The following is a 14,932-nucleotide window of genomic DNA, read 5'->3' on the forward strand; positions in this document are numbered from 1 at the left end:
CACTGTAATATATTTCTGTAAAAATAAATAAACAAACAAACAAATAAATACATAAATAAATAAATAAATAAATACATAAGTAAGTAATAGACAAACATGCCCAGATTTCAAATTTGCGACTAAATCGATACGAGCATTTTTGTGACATTTTTGTTTGGTGGTGTGGCGTGACATTTTTCTATATGCTGTATCTATGCCAAGTGACAAGAATTTCTACCTTTTCCCTGCCCTTTTCCAAATAGTTCCTTGCAAAACCAACTGGCGTGTCAGAATATCGATTTGTAGGCACCTATAATGCTACGAAAGACAAAACGACAACTGTAACCGCCGACCATGAGAGAAATGTGAACTCCATCAAGCCAAATTTATAATTGATGGCGCATATTTCCCCAATCCCCCCCCCCCCCCCCCCCCCATCTGATCAATATTACCATCATCCTCATTATGCAGCCGTGGGAACTGATGGCTCCTATTAAGCGAGAGAGATATGCTGGCACCCGGAGGCGAGGCGACAGGGGAGGACGCTCTCCCCGCTGCGAGCAGCTGGAGAGGCTTGGCAGCGGGAGAGGGCGCGACCCGTGCAGACGCTGCCTTGGCCAACGCTGGCGACGATGTTTACAACCGCTGTCAGGCTCATTTGTATATTTTATGAAGCCGTTACAGACACTGTGCTGTTTTACTGCGCCGCACGTGTGGCTCGGCCGGATGGCACTTTTAGCACAATGGTTTACGGTCAGATAATCTGGAATATCAAGGCTTTAATGATGCAACGTAAGGACGGATGGAAGGGAAAAAAGTGCTATGGATGAAGTTGAAGCGTAGCCGCCACATTGTTCTTGTAAATTTGGAAGTCGATATTTTTTTTTAAGTACATATCTGTGCATTTTTTTCAACCTCCGTGGATGAAAAAACAAAACAAAAAACAAATAGAGAGACCACAGTTTCCTGATTGAGCTCATGGGAATTTAAAAGGTGACATAGCGGAATGTGGACCAAGAAGCATGAATGAAAATGACGCAATAGACTAAGCACCATTCATGGCATTATTTAAGAGAATTGTGTGTAGTTAGTTCCAAGATTGACTGATGGTGGGAATTATGTGGTCATGTTGTAATTTCTCAATCATTAACATGAGCTAATTTAGCATTTTTTTGTTAGCCACACTTTTTGGCTGATCAATATTGAATCAGGAATCCTGCGGCGTATTAGGGCCACATATAATATATATTTTTTAGAGGGGTGGTAATATTTTGAGAAACCACTCACAAATTTACGGAAAAAATAAACTCGTATATTTGCAAGGAAAAACTCAAAATTTACGAGAAATAAAAATGCAAATTTGTGACATATAAGCGGCAAATTTTCGAGAAAAAAACTCTAAAATTTAAGAGGAATAAACTTGCAAATTTGCAACATTATAAAGAGACAAATTTGCTAGAAAACACTCACAAATTTACGAGAAATTAATTTGCAAATTTGTGACATTATAAAGTGGCAAATTTGCTAGAAAAAAACCTCAAAATTTACGAGAAATAAACTCGCAAGTTTGCGACATTATAAAGTGGCAAATTTGCGAGAAAAAAACTCACAAATTTATGAGAAACAAGCTCGCAAATTTGCGAGTAAAAACTTTTGACATTTTTGAGAAAAAAATTCCGAAACTAGCAAGAAATACACATAACGTAGCTATAGTCTGGACGAGGTGCTGGCTTTTATATGTACGCCTTCGTACAGGACACCTCTAGTACTTTTTTTTTGAGTGGTACAGTTTGTAAAGTTTGCAAAGTAAAGTTTGCTTTAGTTGATTTACCATACAATTAATTGTGCAGCTGCTTTTGGTGTCATAAATTGCAATTTTGAACAAATTCTCCCCAAAAATGCTAAAACAGTAGATTTTCCCTCAATGCCAATATGGCGGCTCAACTGTGATGTCATTTTCATGATACTATTCTCTGGGATGAAATGAATGATGAAGGGGAACTTGTGCCCGTAACAATATCTAACCCACAAAGTCTACACCCCTAAAATAGTATAACTTTTTTTTTCAAGTTTTTTTAGTTTTTTTATATATTCTCAAACCCATTAGTTACAAAAAACCCATTCCTCTTTTTTCTTTTCTTTCAACCTGAAGCTAGTGTTCTCCTTAATATCATTAGTAGTAATTGTAGTCTCATGAATGGAATACTATGCATGACTGTTTCCGAACAATACAAATGTGTTTGGTCCTTTGGTCCCTTTTGGGGTGAAAGATTCTCAGTTGTACTGTTGCTAACGGAAACCTCAGTGACCTCCTCCAGGGCTGGTGGCGCTGCGCTTGCTGCGAGACGACACGAGAAAAAGAGGGAGAAGAAGAAAGTCGGCCTTTCCGCCTCCCGTCTTGGCCTTTTGTGAACCCTCATTTGTCCAAGGAGCAGTAAAAGCCACAAGCGCATCTCTCATTTATATATATGTGTATAGAATTTGTATATAGAAATCTATTTGTCGTTGCTGCTTTTTCCTGTTTGTTAGTTTGTTGCTTCGTTAACAATTCAAGTCTCAACAAGAAAAAAAAAGTTCTGTTGATCAAGTCTTTTTTCTTTCTTCATTTTTTCCACTTTTTTCTTCCTTTCCTTTCCTTTTCTTGCACTGTGCCATCTGTTAGCGTCCCCCGACGACGCGCCTCCTCGTCTCGTTCTGACGCAACTTACGTTCTTCATAAGTAAATGCTGATATGTCTTCCCCCCAAAAAAATCCTTACGTGGTCATTTTTTTTAAAAACATATGTTGCTTTCCGAGGAAAAAAAAGAAGAGATAAGCCCCTCCGAAATATCTTCACGTGTCGTCTAAAACCTGAAAGTAGAGCAGAGTATTCAGATTGGATGTCCCCGTCAACTTCTTCAGCTTTGAAGGCTTTAATATGGCCTTATTACATCAGCGTAATGGTCTGCAGAGGGCTAACCCAAGCTGGCATACCAATTGATCTTTGTCAATCATCACGCTGGCAGAATGTCTCATAATTAACATGCCGGCTGGCTGCTCTGCAGGCATGCAAAAAAAAATAAAAAATGAGGAAAAATCTGCACCTAAACGTATTAAACATTGGCAGTCATATTTAGAATAAGTAGGGCTGCAGATGCACTCATTGGTCACAACATTAGGCACACCTGCACATTGCTTTGGACAGCATTACCCAATTCTATCTATTTACAGTGGATGTGAAAAGTCTACACACCCCTGTTTAAATGTCAGATGTTATGACATGAAAAAAAATAAGACAAAAACAAAACATTACATAACATATTCCACCATAAATGTTACCGTAACCTGCACAAACTAAAATAACATTTTGGGGGAGATTTTTTTTTTTAGGTTCGATTTACCAGAGGTTGACATTTTTTGGCCATATATAAAAAACAAAAAATAAAAACACTGCTCATCACCAAAATAATAAAATAATAATAATAAAAAAACACTTTAATACTTAAAGTGAAGAACAGCGGTGGCAGCATTATGCTTTAGAATTGTTTTTCTTCAGCTGGAACTCGGGCCTTAGTCAAACTGGAGCGAATTATGAACAGTTCTAAATATCACTCAGTGTAAGTACAAACCTTCAAGCTTCTGCTAGGAAGCAAAATAAAAGCAAAATAAAAAGAAAAATGTGATGAAGAGCCAGCTTAGAACAGCTGAAATTGATTTCGGGTTAATCAGAGGCATTTTAAACGGTGGCAGATATGTGCTAACTCCCATGTAACTTGAGTATGAATGTGATTGGTTTATTCTGAACAGACTACAACAACAACAACGTACCTGTGCTGCTGCTGCTGCTGCTGCTGCGGTGAATACTAAAGAGAGGCTGTGTCAGTAAGGGCGGCTGGCATCCTTCGGTCTCTTTAGCTGGACTTTCAACCTCTTCATGCCAATCTGAAAGCCGTTCATGGCTTGGATAGCTGCCTGCGCGTTGGCGGGGTTGTCGAAACTCACAAAGCCTGTCCCAAAAAAAAAAAAAAAAAAAAGTGGTTAAATATGATGAATGATGATGATCCATCCATCCATCCATTTTCTGTACCGCTTGTCCTCACAAGGGTCGCGGGGGTTGCTGGAGCCTATCCCAGCTGGCTTCGGGCAGTAGGCGGGGTACACCCTGTACTGGTTGCCAGCCAATCGCAGGGCACACAGAGACGAAAAACCATACTCACAATCACACCTATGGACAATTTGGAGTGTCCAATTCACCTGCCATGCATGTTTTTGGAATGTGGGAGGAAACCGGAGTACCTGGAAAAAACCCACGCAGGCACGGGGAGAACATGCAAACTCCACCTAGGAAGGTCGAAGCCCGGACTTGATCTCACAACCTTTGCACTGGGAGGCGGACGTGCTAACCAGTCAGCCACCGTGCCGATGATGATGATGATGTATTTTTTTTTTAAAATTTGTAATTATTTTTACTTTCATTTAAAAAAATCTAATTAAGATGAATTATTTTTTATTAACTGTACTTTTTATTTTGAAGCAGTGACTACATTGTTAGCTTGAGTGGGTGTAGCCTACCTAATATTGGTGAATCCGTTTCCATACTACATGACACTACCTGTGACCCCCCCCCCCCCCCTCCTATACTGAACATCCCGTTTCCATCATGTGTAAAAATAAAGCCTTGAGAAGTCAGTGACCAGAAACTGCAGCAGAGTGTGTCTCCGCTTGATGCGCTCCCCCGCGTCTTGGGTGTCATTAGGAGCACTTGGTGACCCGTGAAAAACAGCAGGAGATTCTCCTCGTCCCCCCCCCCCCTGGCCACCTGGGAGACGTGCCTGCCCGCCGTACTCGGCTCTCGCTCGGCCCATTAGTGCGAAGGCTGGGTGGCGAGGCTACACCGAGGAGGAGGAGGGAAGCGATTCGTGCTCGAGAGCAAAAACGGGATTGGAGATTTTATCGGCATGTTCTCGTCTCTCCTTCCAGTGAGTGTCAAGTACTAAAGTTCTGCTTTTGTTTCACACAGAACTAACAATCACACTGTACATCAGTGACCAAATTGACAGACCCCCATAACCCCCCACTTTCACACGGAATGCTGTGTAAAAGCGACTCCTGTCCAATCCAGGTTCGTTCCCTCCCTCCGCCCTTTCCAGATTAATTACACCGGCGTTCCCGCTCCTTCCCCGGGCGTAACATTATGTTGTAAATGCATAGTGTAAACGTCAATACTGCAAATAGGTCTTCTTTCATGAATTTATATGTTATTAAGTCCCCCTGGGGAGGCGAGATTGCCGATCAATTCGGGCCCTGAAGTGAAAACAAATGCTGATCTATAATTGTCCTTTGCCCTTTGTATTCTCCCCTCCCCGTCTCGCACGCACACACAGACCCAGCGTGGCTCCTTAAAGTTTGTATAAGCCGCGGGGGGGGGGGCAGGTTGCTCCGTGTAGGCTGACGGAGCTAAACGAGGCAGGGGGGGTGCGGCGTGTGCGTGAATCAGCCTCGGTAGTGAGAGTATTGACAGATATTGGGGTGAACGAACGGTGATGCTGATGCAGCAGCGGCGGTGTGTTGGGGTCACGCGGTACCATGGAAACATGGATATGGATCTTCATTGATGACATCATGGCTGGTGGATGCGCCTATACTGCAATCGTACAGGACTGTATATGTATTGAGCCAAGGCAATGTGCGCACTGCCTATGCCAAAACACAACAGTCATCAAGATGTAAATGGAGGTCAGTTGGGGTCAGGATGTTTTTGTTTTTTTTCACGTCAGTCCACATCATCATAATCTGTCACCATTTTTGTTTCGGCGCCTTCTGTGCCACATTTACATAAACATTATTGGGGACATTTTTTAATGCGAGGTATAGTTGTCGATTCAATTGAAAAACACAGCTTGTACCAGTGGAAATGTGATTAATAGCGGATTAATTACAAAACAAATTAATTGATTTTTTAATTGATTTTCAATTTAGGACCCCTGGGATCTTACAGGAAAAAAACGCTCCCTGCCCTTGTTGCTGAACTTCTAAACCAGGGTTTAGCAACCTTTATTGTTCAAAAGAGCCATTTTAGGCCAAATAAATGTCCAAAAATAAATGTCTGGAGCTGAAAAACATTTGAACAAAACAGTGTGTTAGTGTTTATTGGGGGCCAAGAGCTAATTAGAGCTGCACCATAACAAAAAAATATGCAGCATCCAATACTGTGAGATTTCTTTTCTTCTGCCTCTTGTCTTCCATTTTGGATTTTTTTTAGCATTTTTTTTCAGAGTTATTTTTCATATATTCATACATTCTTTGACATTTTTGGCAGTGTTACGAACACGTAATGGTCATTTTCTGCCTCTCGTTCTTTTTGGGGGGACATTTTAAGCTATTGTTTGACATTTTTTTGCCTTTTTTTTATTTTAATTTTCTAACATTTTATGGTATTTATTTTTTATTTTTAGGATTTCTTTTGTTTTTGGACATTTTTTGGTTACTTTTTGAATGCCTTTTTAAAAATAAATGTTCTGGGTTTTTTTTGTGTGGCAATTGTGTGTACATTTTATGGTCATTTGGGAGATTTATTTTGTTTTTGAACTGAACTTGAACAGTTTATTTTCTGCCTTTTTTAAATTAAATTGTCTGACATATTTGGGGAATTTCATGGTCATTTTATGGTCATTTTTTGGTTGATTTTTGGACATTTTAAGGTCATTTTTAAAAACCTTTTCATCTACCTTCGACCTCTCCTTTTCTGATAACTTACAAATATAGACATACTATTATTATTACATAATTTGAACATTTAATTATTCATTTAAAACAAAATCTAAATCATTAATTTGTTTAAATAATATTTGATGCAAATGTAGATATATGTAAATTTAAAAAAATCTACTTTTGGGGGGGATCCACAGGGAGCCACAGGAGATGGACACATGTGGATACAGAGCGGCAGGTTACAGATCCCCGACTGAGACGGAAGAACTCACCAAAACACTTGCTCTGGTTGGTCGCCCGGTCCATGAAGACCTTGGACGAGATGACGGTGCCGAAGGGCAGAAACATCTGCATGAGTTCATTGTCTCCAAACTCTTGTGGCAGATGGTAGATGAACAGGTTACATCCCTCCGGACCTGGAGAAAGACACGAGACTTACTGACTGACTGCTGGGAATTTTCTTCTTTTTCTTTCAGGCGGAGTCTGACATGAATTAATTATTAATTAAGATGACATGAGGAGGACTCACTACATCACTGGCACGTGGAAACTCGTTAGTGTTACTTCTGTTCAAAGAGATTGGACAACTATGGAAGTGCAGCGTCCGCGTAATGCTGATTGGCAAAGAGGGAATTAGTTGAAAAAGATACTGCAAACGACAGCACCTCCCATAAAACCTGAGCAATTATGGCATTTGACCCGACATATCTCAGGTATTGCGGATCAAAATCAATAGCGTCCCTGCTCCGACGCCCGTCAATAACCCCAACGAGTTGGAAGACAAAGATTTTATCTTTGACCTCAGCTATCTATCTATACCTTGTGTCAAATTGCATCCAAAATCAATAGGATTGCTTCAATGACACAAAAATGCTGGATAAGATCGTCAACAATTCTGTGTCGTACTGGTTTGAAAAGGAAGGGGTAGAAAAATGATGATTTCAAATCAATAGCTCTCTGGCTTTACCACATCCCAAAAGGCTTGAAAATGGTCAAACTAATAATTTCTTATCAGGCAGGTTTTATGAAACATGAAGCACAATCGTATCCTTGCTGTGCTACATCAAATGTATGAATGCAAATGGTTACTAATAGGTTATGCAATGTAACGACTGTATCGCACATGCGCGATAAAATCAATCGTTTTCTCACATTGACATACCATAACATCAATAATCAATAATCTCAGCGATTGTAATGATATGATTTGATTTCTGGCCTAAGGCACTGGAACGGATTAATTCAATTTCCATTCATTTCAATAGGGGAGGATGATTTGACACCATTTGAATGGTCGCGCAAACAAATTAAACCGGCACCACAATGAAAGTTTGAAGATGATTAAAATGCTGCAGATGTCACTGTAAGATGTTTAACCTCATTTTCCTTCATCATGACATATGAGAAACCACAGAATCACTCAAAAATCAATAGTGTCTTCAAAATCAATAGTCCGTTGACAGAAGCAAACATGAAAATAATGATAAATGTACTTGACCTCAGATACCATGACCAGCTTGAGGTTATTCAAATCATAACCCAATAAGGTTCTTGCTTTAACTAATCACTGATTATTCACATGGAGGCGGACTGTTCATGTGACATCATTACTACTGTGGAAATAATGATTATCTTTATAGCATTGAGTTACTTTGTCACTACATATTATATTGCCACAATTCCCAATCCCAAGCATGATTTTTTTTTCCTAATTATTGCAGAAATAGCAATGTCTATATGTGTCGTTATATGTTCTTTCAAACCACACAGTGTAAGAACATTACCACTGTTTTATCACCCTCATCTTTTCGATGCACTGTAGCCATTTCCCGAGATGAGCTGTGAACGCTATACTGCATGTGGCCACTTTATTTATCTATTACACACAGAGAGAATGAGAGGGTAATATTCCTCTCTCGTAATATATATGTGCGAATGAGATGTGTACAGTGCCGAAGCAATATTGCTCTCTCATGCTCGTCGTGGTTTATAAATCTCGTGCAAGATGTGTAAAAAAAAAAAGTAATAATGTTTTCTCACCCTCACCTTCTCTCTGCTGCTGCTGCTGCTGGATGACCTGCGGCGCTTGGGGCAGCGTCTGGCCGATGGGAGTCAGCGTGGCGGCCGGGTAGATCGCTGCGAGAGGAGGGGAGAGGTGCGGTGTGGAAAGCGGTACAAATGAATACAATGTAGCTTATGCTGCTTATGTCCATTTTTGGCTCTTTTAAAAAAAAAAATTTTTTTATTATTTATTTATTTTTACATTTTTATGTTTTGGGGATGAAACGGAATGCAGACATCCCAAAAATGTAAAAAAAAAAAAAATATATATATATATATTTTTAAAAAGAGACAACAATGGATATAAGTGTTTTTCACATAGCGGCAACGATATAGTTTAGTTTTACAGTAATACCCAATAATAGTTATGTAACCTATGGCTAGAAAAGCTAAGTGAGTCAATAGTGTGATGAATCATTTTCAACAGCCTCTCAAAACAGTCCCATTCTATCACTCATTTAATTGCTCTCTTTCGAGCAATCGGCTTCTTCCATGACAATCACACCATGTTTTTTGTGGTTCACAACAAAACTAAACACTCTCACTTTTTATTATCAACAACTCACAAACTCATCGCAGCTATGCTTTATAATAGGGGTGTTACAAAAAAATCGATTTGGCAATATATCGCAATATTACAGCGCGCAATTGATCATCAGTGTAAATTATGACTATTAGAATTTTAAATCTATTTTTTTCTCTCTTCAAATTCTGCGGGTAAGACTGATCACTGTGTTTGGGGAACCTTTTTCCAATCATTGGCAATTTCAGTTAACATAAAGCCCTTGGAGGACTATACTTAAATTTGCCTCTGAGGGTCATAACAGGTCGTCTGAGCTTTTATATATGGCATGGCAGGCAGGACCAAAATATAATGAACATCAGCCTATTCACAAATTTGCCAATTTTGATTTTGTGGAATCTATCCTAATATATTTGCTGGAAACGCTTTTCATTTATTTTTGTGTATTTTTTCTGTAACGCACTCAGATGCCACAAGATGGCACTCGAGCCCAAGAAAAGTAGTAGTTGGTCTCAAGGAAGTATTGTTGATGTGATACATTTTGACTGCGAGTTTTTTTGTATGTTGGAAAGGAGGTACATTCAGACTGAGTTAATAGATGTTATTTAAAAAAAAATATATTTTATGGCTGATGTTAGAAATGATATAAAAACAATTTAGTGGTGGCAAATCCAGGTCCAGAAAGTAAAAACCCTGCCACAGTTTGGCTTTAGCCCTTTGTGCTAGCTAGCTAGCACCCTAGCTAACATCAGGGGCTAAAGTCAAACTGTGGCAGGATTTTGACTTTCTGGACCTGGATTTGCCACCTCTGGTCATATTCATGTTTTAAACCACTAATATGGTCAATTACAGCAGCGCAAACATGCACCTGTGTATTGCTGTACTCCGGTGAAGGCTTGCTGCAGGGTGTCGGCGGCGGTGGGGCTCTGGGTGGAGTAAGGGGGCAGGCCGTTGGTGTAGAGCGTCTCCACGGCGGGGTGTCCGTTGGGCTGATGAGGGATGCCGGTGAATCCGTTGACGATGGGCGTGACGATGCTGGGCACGGAGGTGGTGATGTTGGCGGGTGGAGAACTTAGACCTGGTGGGGAAGAATGTTACACCAATTAGAATCAATCTACAGCATACTTAAAAGTATGAGGTAAGGTAGGAGTGCATTTTTAGCAACTGAGGTACAATGTACATAGAATGTGAAACAACAACACAAATCCCGACATCAAAACTGTGGGGCAGTTTGAAAACTGCTTGGCCACCGTTCTGCTCAATACAGTTGGCCTGGCATGAGTTTGACAAAGAGGCTGCAGTTCCGCTTTGGGCCAGAGGTGGCAGTAGCGAGTAAAAAGGTGACAAACTCTGGAACGCACCATTAGGAGTTGGATAAAGCTCAGTTTACTGTGCAATAATATACAAAAACAGAGAATTGCATCTAATAGCCACATTTTCTTTTGCCTCTTTTTACATTTATGTTTACATTTAAGTCTCACAGTTTTGCATTGAAAGCTGCTCTTTGTAACAAGTTGCCCACAAATATCATTACAATTATTTTTATTTGACCATTTATGACTGAAACATTTTTTTTATTAGTAGGTTAACACCTTAGCTGTTCATAATGGGAACTCCTGCAAGCCTCTGGCTAATAGTTTTCAGACGGAATTCGGGTCTGAATTTCCCGCCCCATGACTGCGGATGTGATGTCATATGCTTGTTGTGTACGTGAAGAAGAGAAAATTTACCTTTCCGGCCACAAATTGTCTGTGTTCAGTAGCTTTAAATGCAAAGTGTGCGAATATTACTTATTTTAAAAATGTGTTTTTTAAAATACATGTTTATTTCTATGCATGTGGCAACTGGCAATATGGTAACTTATTTACTCCTGGCCATTTTCACTAAAGCAACCCCCTTTGCTCCCAATTTTGATTTATTTTGCAAGGCCCACAGAATATTGCGTTCTATTGCTATAAAAACATGGAACCTACCAAAAGAAAGATTAGAGTCTCTTTTTTCATCTTCTTTCAAAAAAAAGTACATTTCCATCTGTTTCCGTTTTGTGACCTCACTAGTTTAAACATGACATTTTGATTAAGATTACATTGATGGAATAAGAGTTAAGCAGCAAAATCCAGCCGTTTTTATCCATCACAGGGGGCGGACATTTTTGCCACATGCTGTCGACTGAAGATGACATCATTGCTCAGGGCGTAGGCAATGACTAAATCCCAGCTCACTTGTTTTCTGAAGCTGAGCTGTGATTTACTGTTACTTGAGACCTGAGCAACATGATGTCATCTTCAGTGACAAAATGGCCGCCCCCTGTGATGGATAAAAACGGCTGGATTTTGCTGCTTAACTCATATTTCACTAACACAATATTAACAGAATACCATGTTTGGACCAGTGAGGCTGCATATAACATTTTTGTAAAAAAAATAAAAATAAAAAAGTAATTTGCCCAACATTATCTAGCCCCGAGAAATGTGAGGGTTGACTGAAAACTCTTTATCTACCTGTCCTGAGGTGTCAACCTTTGGTCGACTGTACCTTGAAAGGCGTGTTAAGCCCCATGCATGACATTCTAAATGTAAAATGATAGTATTTTATTAGTAGCGTGTTCATTCAACTGACACACACACACACACACACACAGTCAGCATTGTGCAGAGAGGCTTGCACAGGCATGCACATTTCCTAGCTAATGCAAGGACACGGGTGCGACAACGCGCTTGTCACATATATCCGCTATTTGTCATGACACATCAGGCAAGATCGCTGAGGAAGTGAACCTGTGAAAAATGAGGCTGTCCGCCGTGTTTGCGCGAGCCCCCGCTGCTCGACATGATGAAACTACTACGCAACTTCCGAAGGGGGGGAAAACCGAAACTTGATGGAAACGATTAGAGGTGAAGCAGGTTGCGAAAACAAAAAGATGTCGCTTTACTCAGAGAGAGAGAGAAAAAAAAAAAGACACATAACAACAGTTGGCAGTTTGACAAATGTGCCGGTCATAACATATATGGCGCACGCCTGAGAGGCGGCGGCAGGATGGTTCATGAGAGGAATCCAAATTGCTTGCTCGCCGGCCCCTCCCTCTCATGCAATGCATTTTAAAAGGGCCCTCCTTCGCAAAGTGTTTCCAATTATGCCGGGAATGCCAAAGTACCCATTTTGAGCAGAACCTCGCGGCGTGATGGCCTCTCCAAAAAGGGCCGTCTCCGTGGTGAAGCATCCGCGCTCGCTGAAGTACAGCTCCCCTGAGAACAACCTCTCAATCTGGAAGCCTGAGCTCTGATTGGTCGGGAATAAAGGGGGGGTTGTGCAGGTCGTCGCGGCAGAGGTGGGCAATCTCGGTCCTCGGGGGGCCGCTATCAGGCTTATGCAGAGCTGGCTGATGAGCTGATCATATATCAGCTGTGTTGGAGAAGGGCAACGTGCAAAACCCGCAGGACTCCGGCCCCCCTCATGCCCACCTCCGTCTTCCCGTAGAAGCGAGCTATGGTGCCTTGGCAGAGGGCCTCATATGAGAGGTGGTCCACATCGGGTAAACAATGACATTCGTTTCACACACGCTGAGGTTTATGCTAATGGGATGGTAAATATGCTGTACATCGCCACCGGTGAAGAACAGCATCTACATATCCATGTGGAATTGCTTTTCCTTGCTTACAAGCAAGTTCTATTTGCATAATTCTTAGCATATACCCCAGAGAACCATATATGGTCATTTGCAGGGGGTCCTCCATTTACAAGGGAGTTATGTTCCTATGGTGGCGACTTTCCAAGTTGGAACGCGGCAGAGTTGCATACTTAAAGTCAGGTTACGACAATATCGTGAACAATTCATAAGCAGGTTTATAACTGTGTTGACTCTGAAACCTCCTTACAATTGCTAGCTTCCTACTGTGATCAATTAGTCTGCCGCTTCTGTCCGTTCTCCCGCCAAGACCCTGGAGACCGCCGCCCCCGACACGGAAAGGCCACACGCACTCCAACCCCAGCATCTCGTAATGCAGCCTCTCCATCATCGGGTATGTTCAGTTTTCAGAGGGGCTTCGCGCCTCTTGTTATGCTGCGGTGGAGGTAACGTACTTGGGGGTGGTCATGTGGGCCTTTTAAGGCGCAATTACGTAAGTGCCAGGGCGTGACATGTGGCCGCAAAAGGGGGTTCATGACAAACAGGGGATGTTCCGCTGGCGTTATCACATTGGAAACAGCATAACGTTAGAATGGCAAAAGTAGGGATGAGGGACGCTTGAAGCAATGGTAGTTATTACAAAAACGGCCAGCAGGTTGCAGCAGAGTATAAGAGATCAACCAGGGCCGTGTTGCAACAAAGCTAATTTCCCCACAGTTTTAAACAGAATTGTCAATAATGATGAAACTTAGCTATATTCCAATGCTAATTGCTGTAAAACGGAAAATTCTCTATAATAATAATAATCTTTCTTTTGGTAGGTACCATGTGTTTTTATAGCAATAGAACAGAATATTCTGTGGGCCTGGCAAAACCAGTCAAAATTCAGTCAAACAGCCAGGAGCGAAGGGGTTTGCTTCAGTGAAAATGGCTGGGAGTGAATGAGTTAAGTGCAAGAACTCATTTTGTAAAAAAAAAATCCACAAAAATCAAAACAGTCAACATTTTTATTTAATTTAGTTTGTCCTGCATAGCATTCCAAAAATAAAATAAAAAATCATTATGAGGCCTACTCATGTCTTAGTTTCAAGCAGTATAAGACCCAGTGTAAGTGCCACTAAGACATATCTGCCATCTAGTGGCGATTGGTAATATTACAACTTAAACTACAGTGGACCCCTGTATATTTGCAGTTTGGTACCCATGGATTTGCATGCTTATGGATCCCCCTTTCCCTCAATATTTTTCACATTTTGCATTTTTTCCCGTTTTTTTTCCTGGGGATTTTTTCCCACAATTCCCCCATTTTTTTGTGTGAAAAACATACAGAGAAAGTAGATCAATGTTTATTTTTTGGGGGGTTAATTAAAAATTAAAAAATGTAATAAAAAAGACCTGACCTCCACTGTCAGTACCCAAGAAGTAGCTCTCATTCACAACCAAGATTTTTTTTTTTTTTAAAGAAAACATTTCAAGTTTGCATCAAAGGCAGTTTTCACCGCAGTTGATTTTATATAAGCAAATTTACATCCACATTCTGGCAAGATGAAAAACTCTTGATCCGCTTTTTGCCGTGATTGCCTGGCAAAAAAAGGAGCCTGGGCGTGCGACAGAAGTATTTATTATGCTAATTATACATTCAAATCAAGCAGGAAGGGGGAGCCTGAGAGTCATTACAGCCACGAGGACTGGAGCAAGTAATAAGCACTCAAAACAGATGCTTTCATCAAACTGATTTAAATTGTGATGCATTTTTTTTTCCCAACCAAAGGGAAAATGAATAATAAAGTAGCTTTCTTACACAAGCTGACACCAAGAGAACTATTTGTATTTGAATACTGATAGCTATCAGCGTTGCCCGCTTTGATGCGACTTTCTCTCTATGACACATATTTCGTTAGAATATTTTTTAGAGCGTTTTTTTGCTCAATTGTGTGTTTTTTTTTGGGCAGTCACATTTTGTGAAGATTCAGATGAAGGTACAGATACATTAATGACCAGTGTGATGTGCTTTCTGATTACAGAGGAGAAATTGTCCAGGGCAAACGTGCGGA

General features: G+C 40.7%; 1 protein-coding gene across 7 annotated transcripts in view; it reads right to left on the reverse strand.

Annotated features, from left to right (window-relative positions):
* Positions 1-425: 425 nt before the first annotated feature.
* Positions 426-14,932, reverse strand: part of celf5a (cugbp, Elav-like family member 5a) — a 249,745-nt gene continuing 235,238 nt past the window's right edge. For 5 of the 7 annotated variants that reach the window (XM_086088752.1, XM_086088748.1, XM_086088750.1 and 2 more), the window contains exons 8-12: positions 10,122-10,331; positions 8,710-8,805; positions 6,942-7,085; positions 3,787-3,965; positions 426-2,829 (exon numbers count right to left, since the gene is read on the reverse strand). In XM_086088752.1, coding sequence (XP_085944878.1) covers positions 3,838-3,965; positions 6,942-7,085; positions 8,710-8,805; positions 10,122-10,331 — 578 coding nt within the window. In that variant the 3' untranslated portion in view covers positions 426-2,829; positions 3,787-3,837. The remainder of the gene's footprint in view (positions 2,830-3,786; positions 3,966-6,941; positions 7,086-8,709; positions 8,806-10,121; positions 10,332-14,932) is intronic. The other 2 variants (XM_086088754.1, XM_086088749.1) reach the window with 1 other exon arrangement.

Source organism: Leptonotus elevatus, chromosome 11 (assembly GCF_054856555.1).
Source record: "Leptonotus elevatus isolate MCC_2025b chromosome 11, RoL_Lele_1.0, whole genome shotgun sequence".
Taxonomy (NCBI): domain Eukaryota; kingdom Metazoa; phylum Chordata; class Actinopteri; order Syngnathiformes; family Syngnathidae; genus Leptonotus; species Leptonotus elevatus.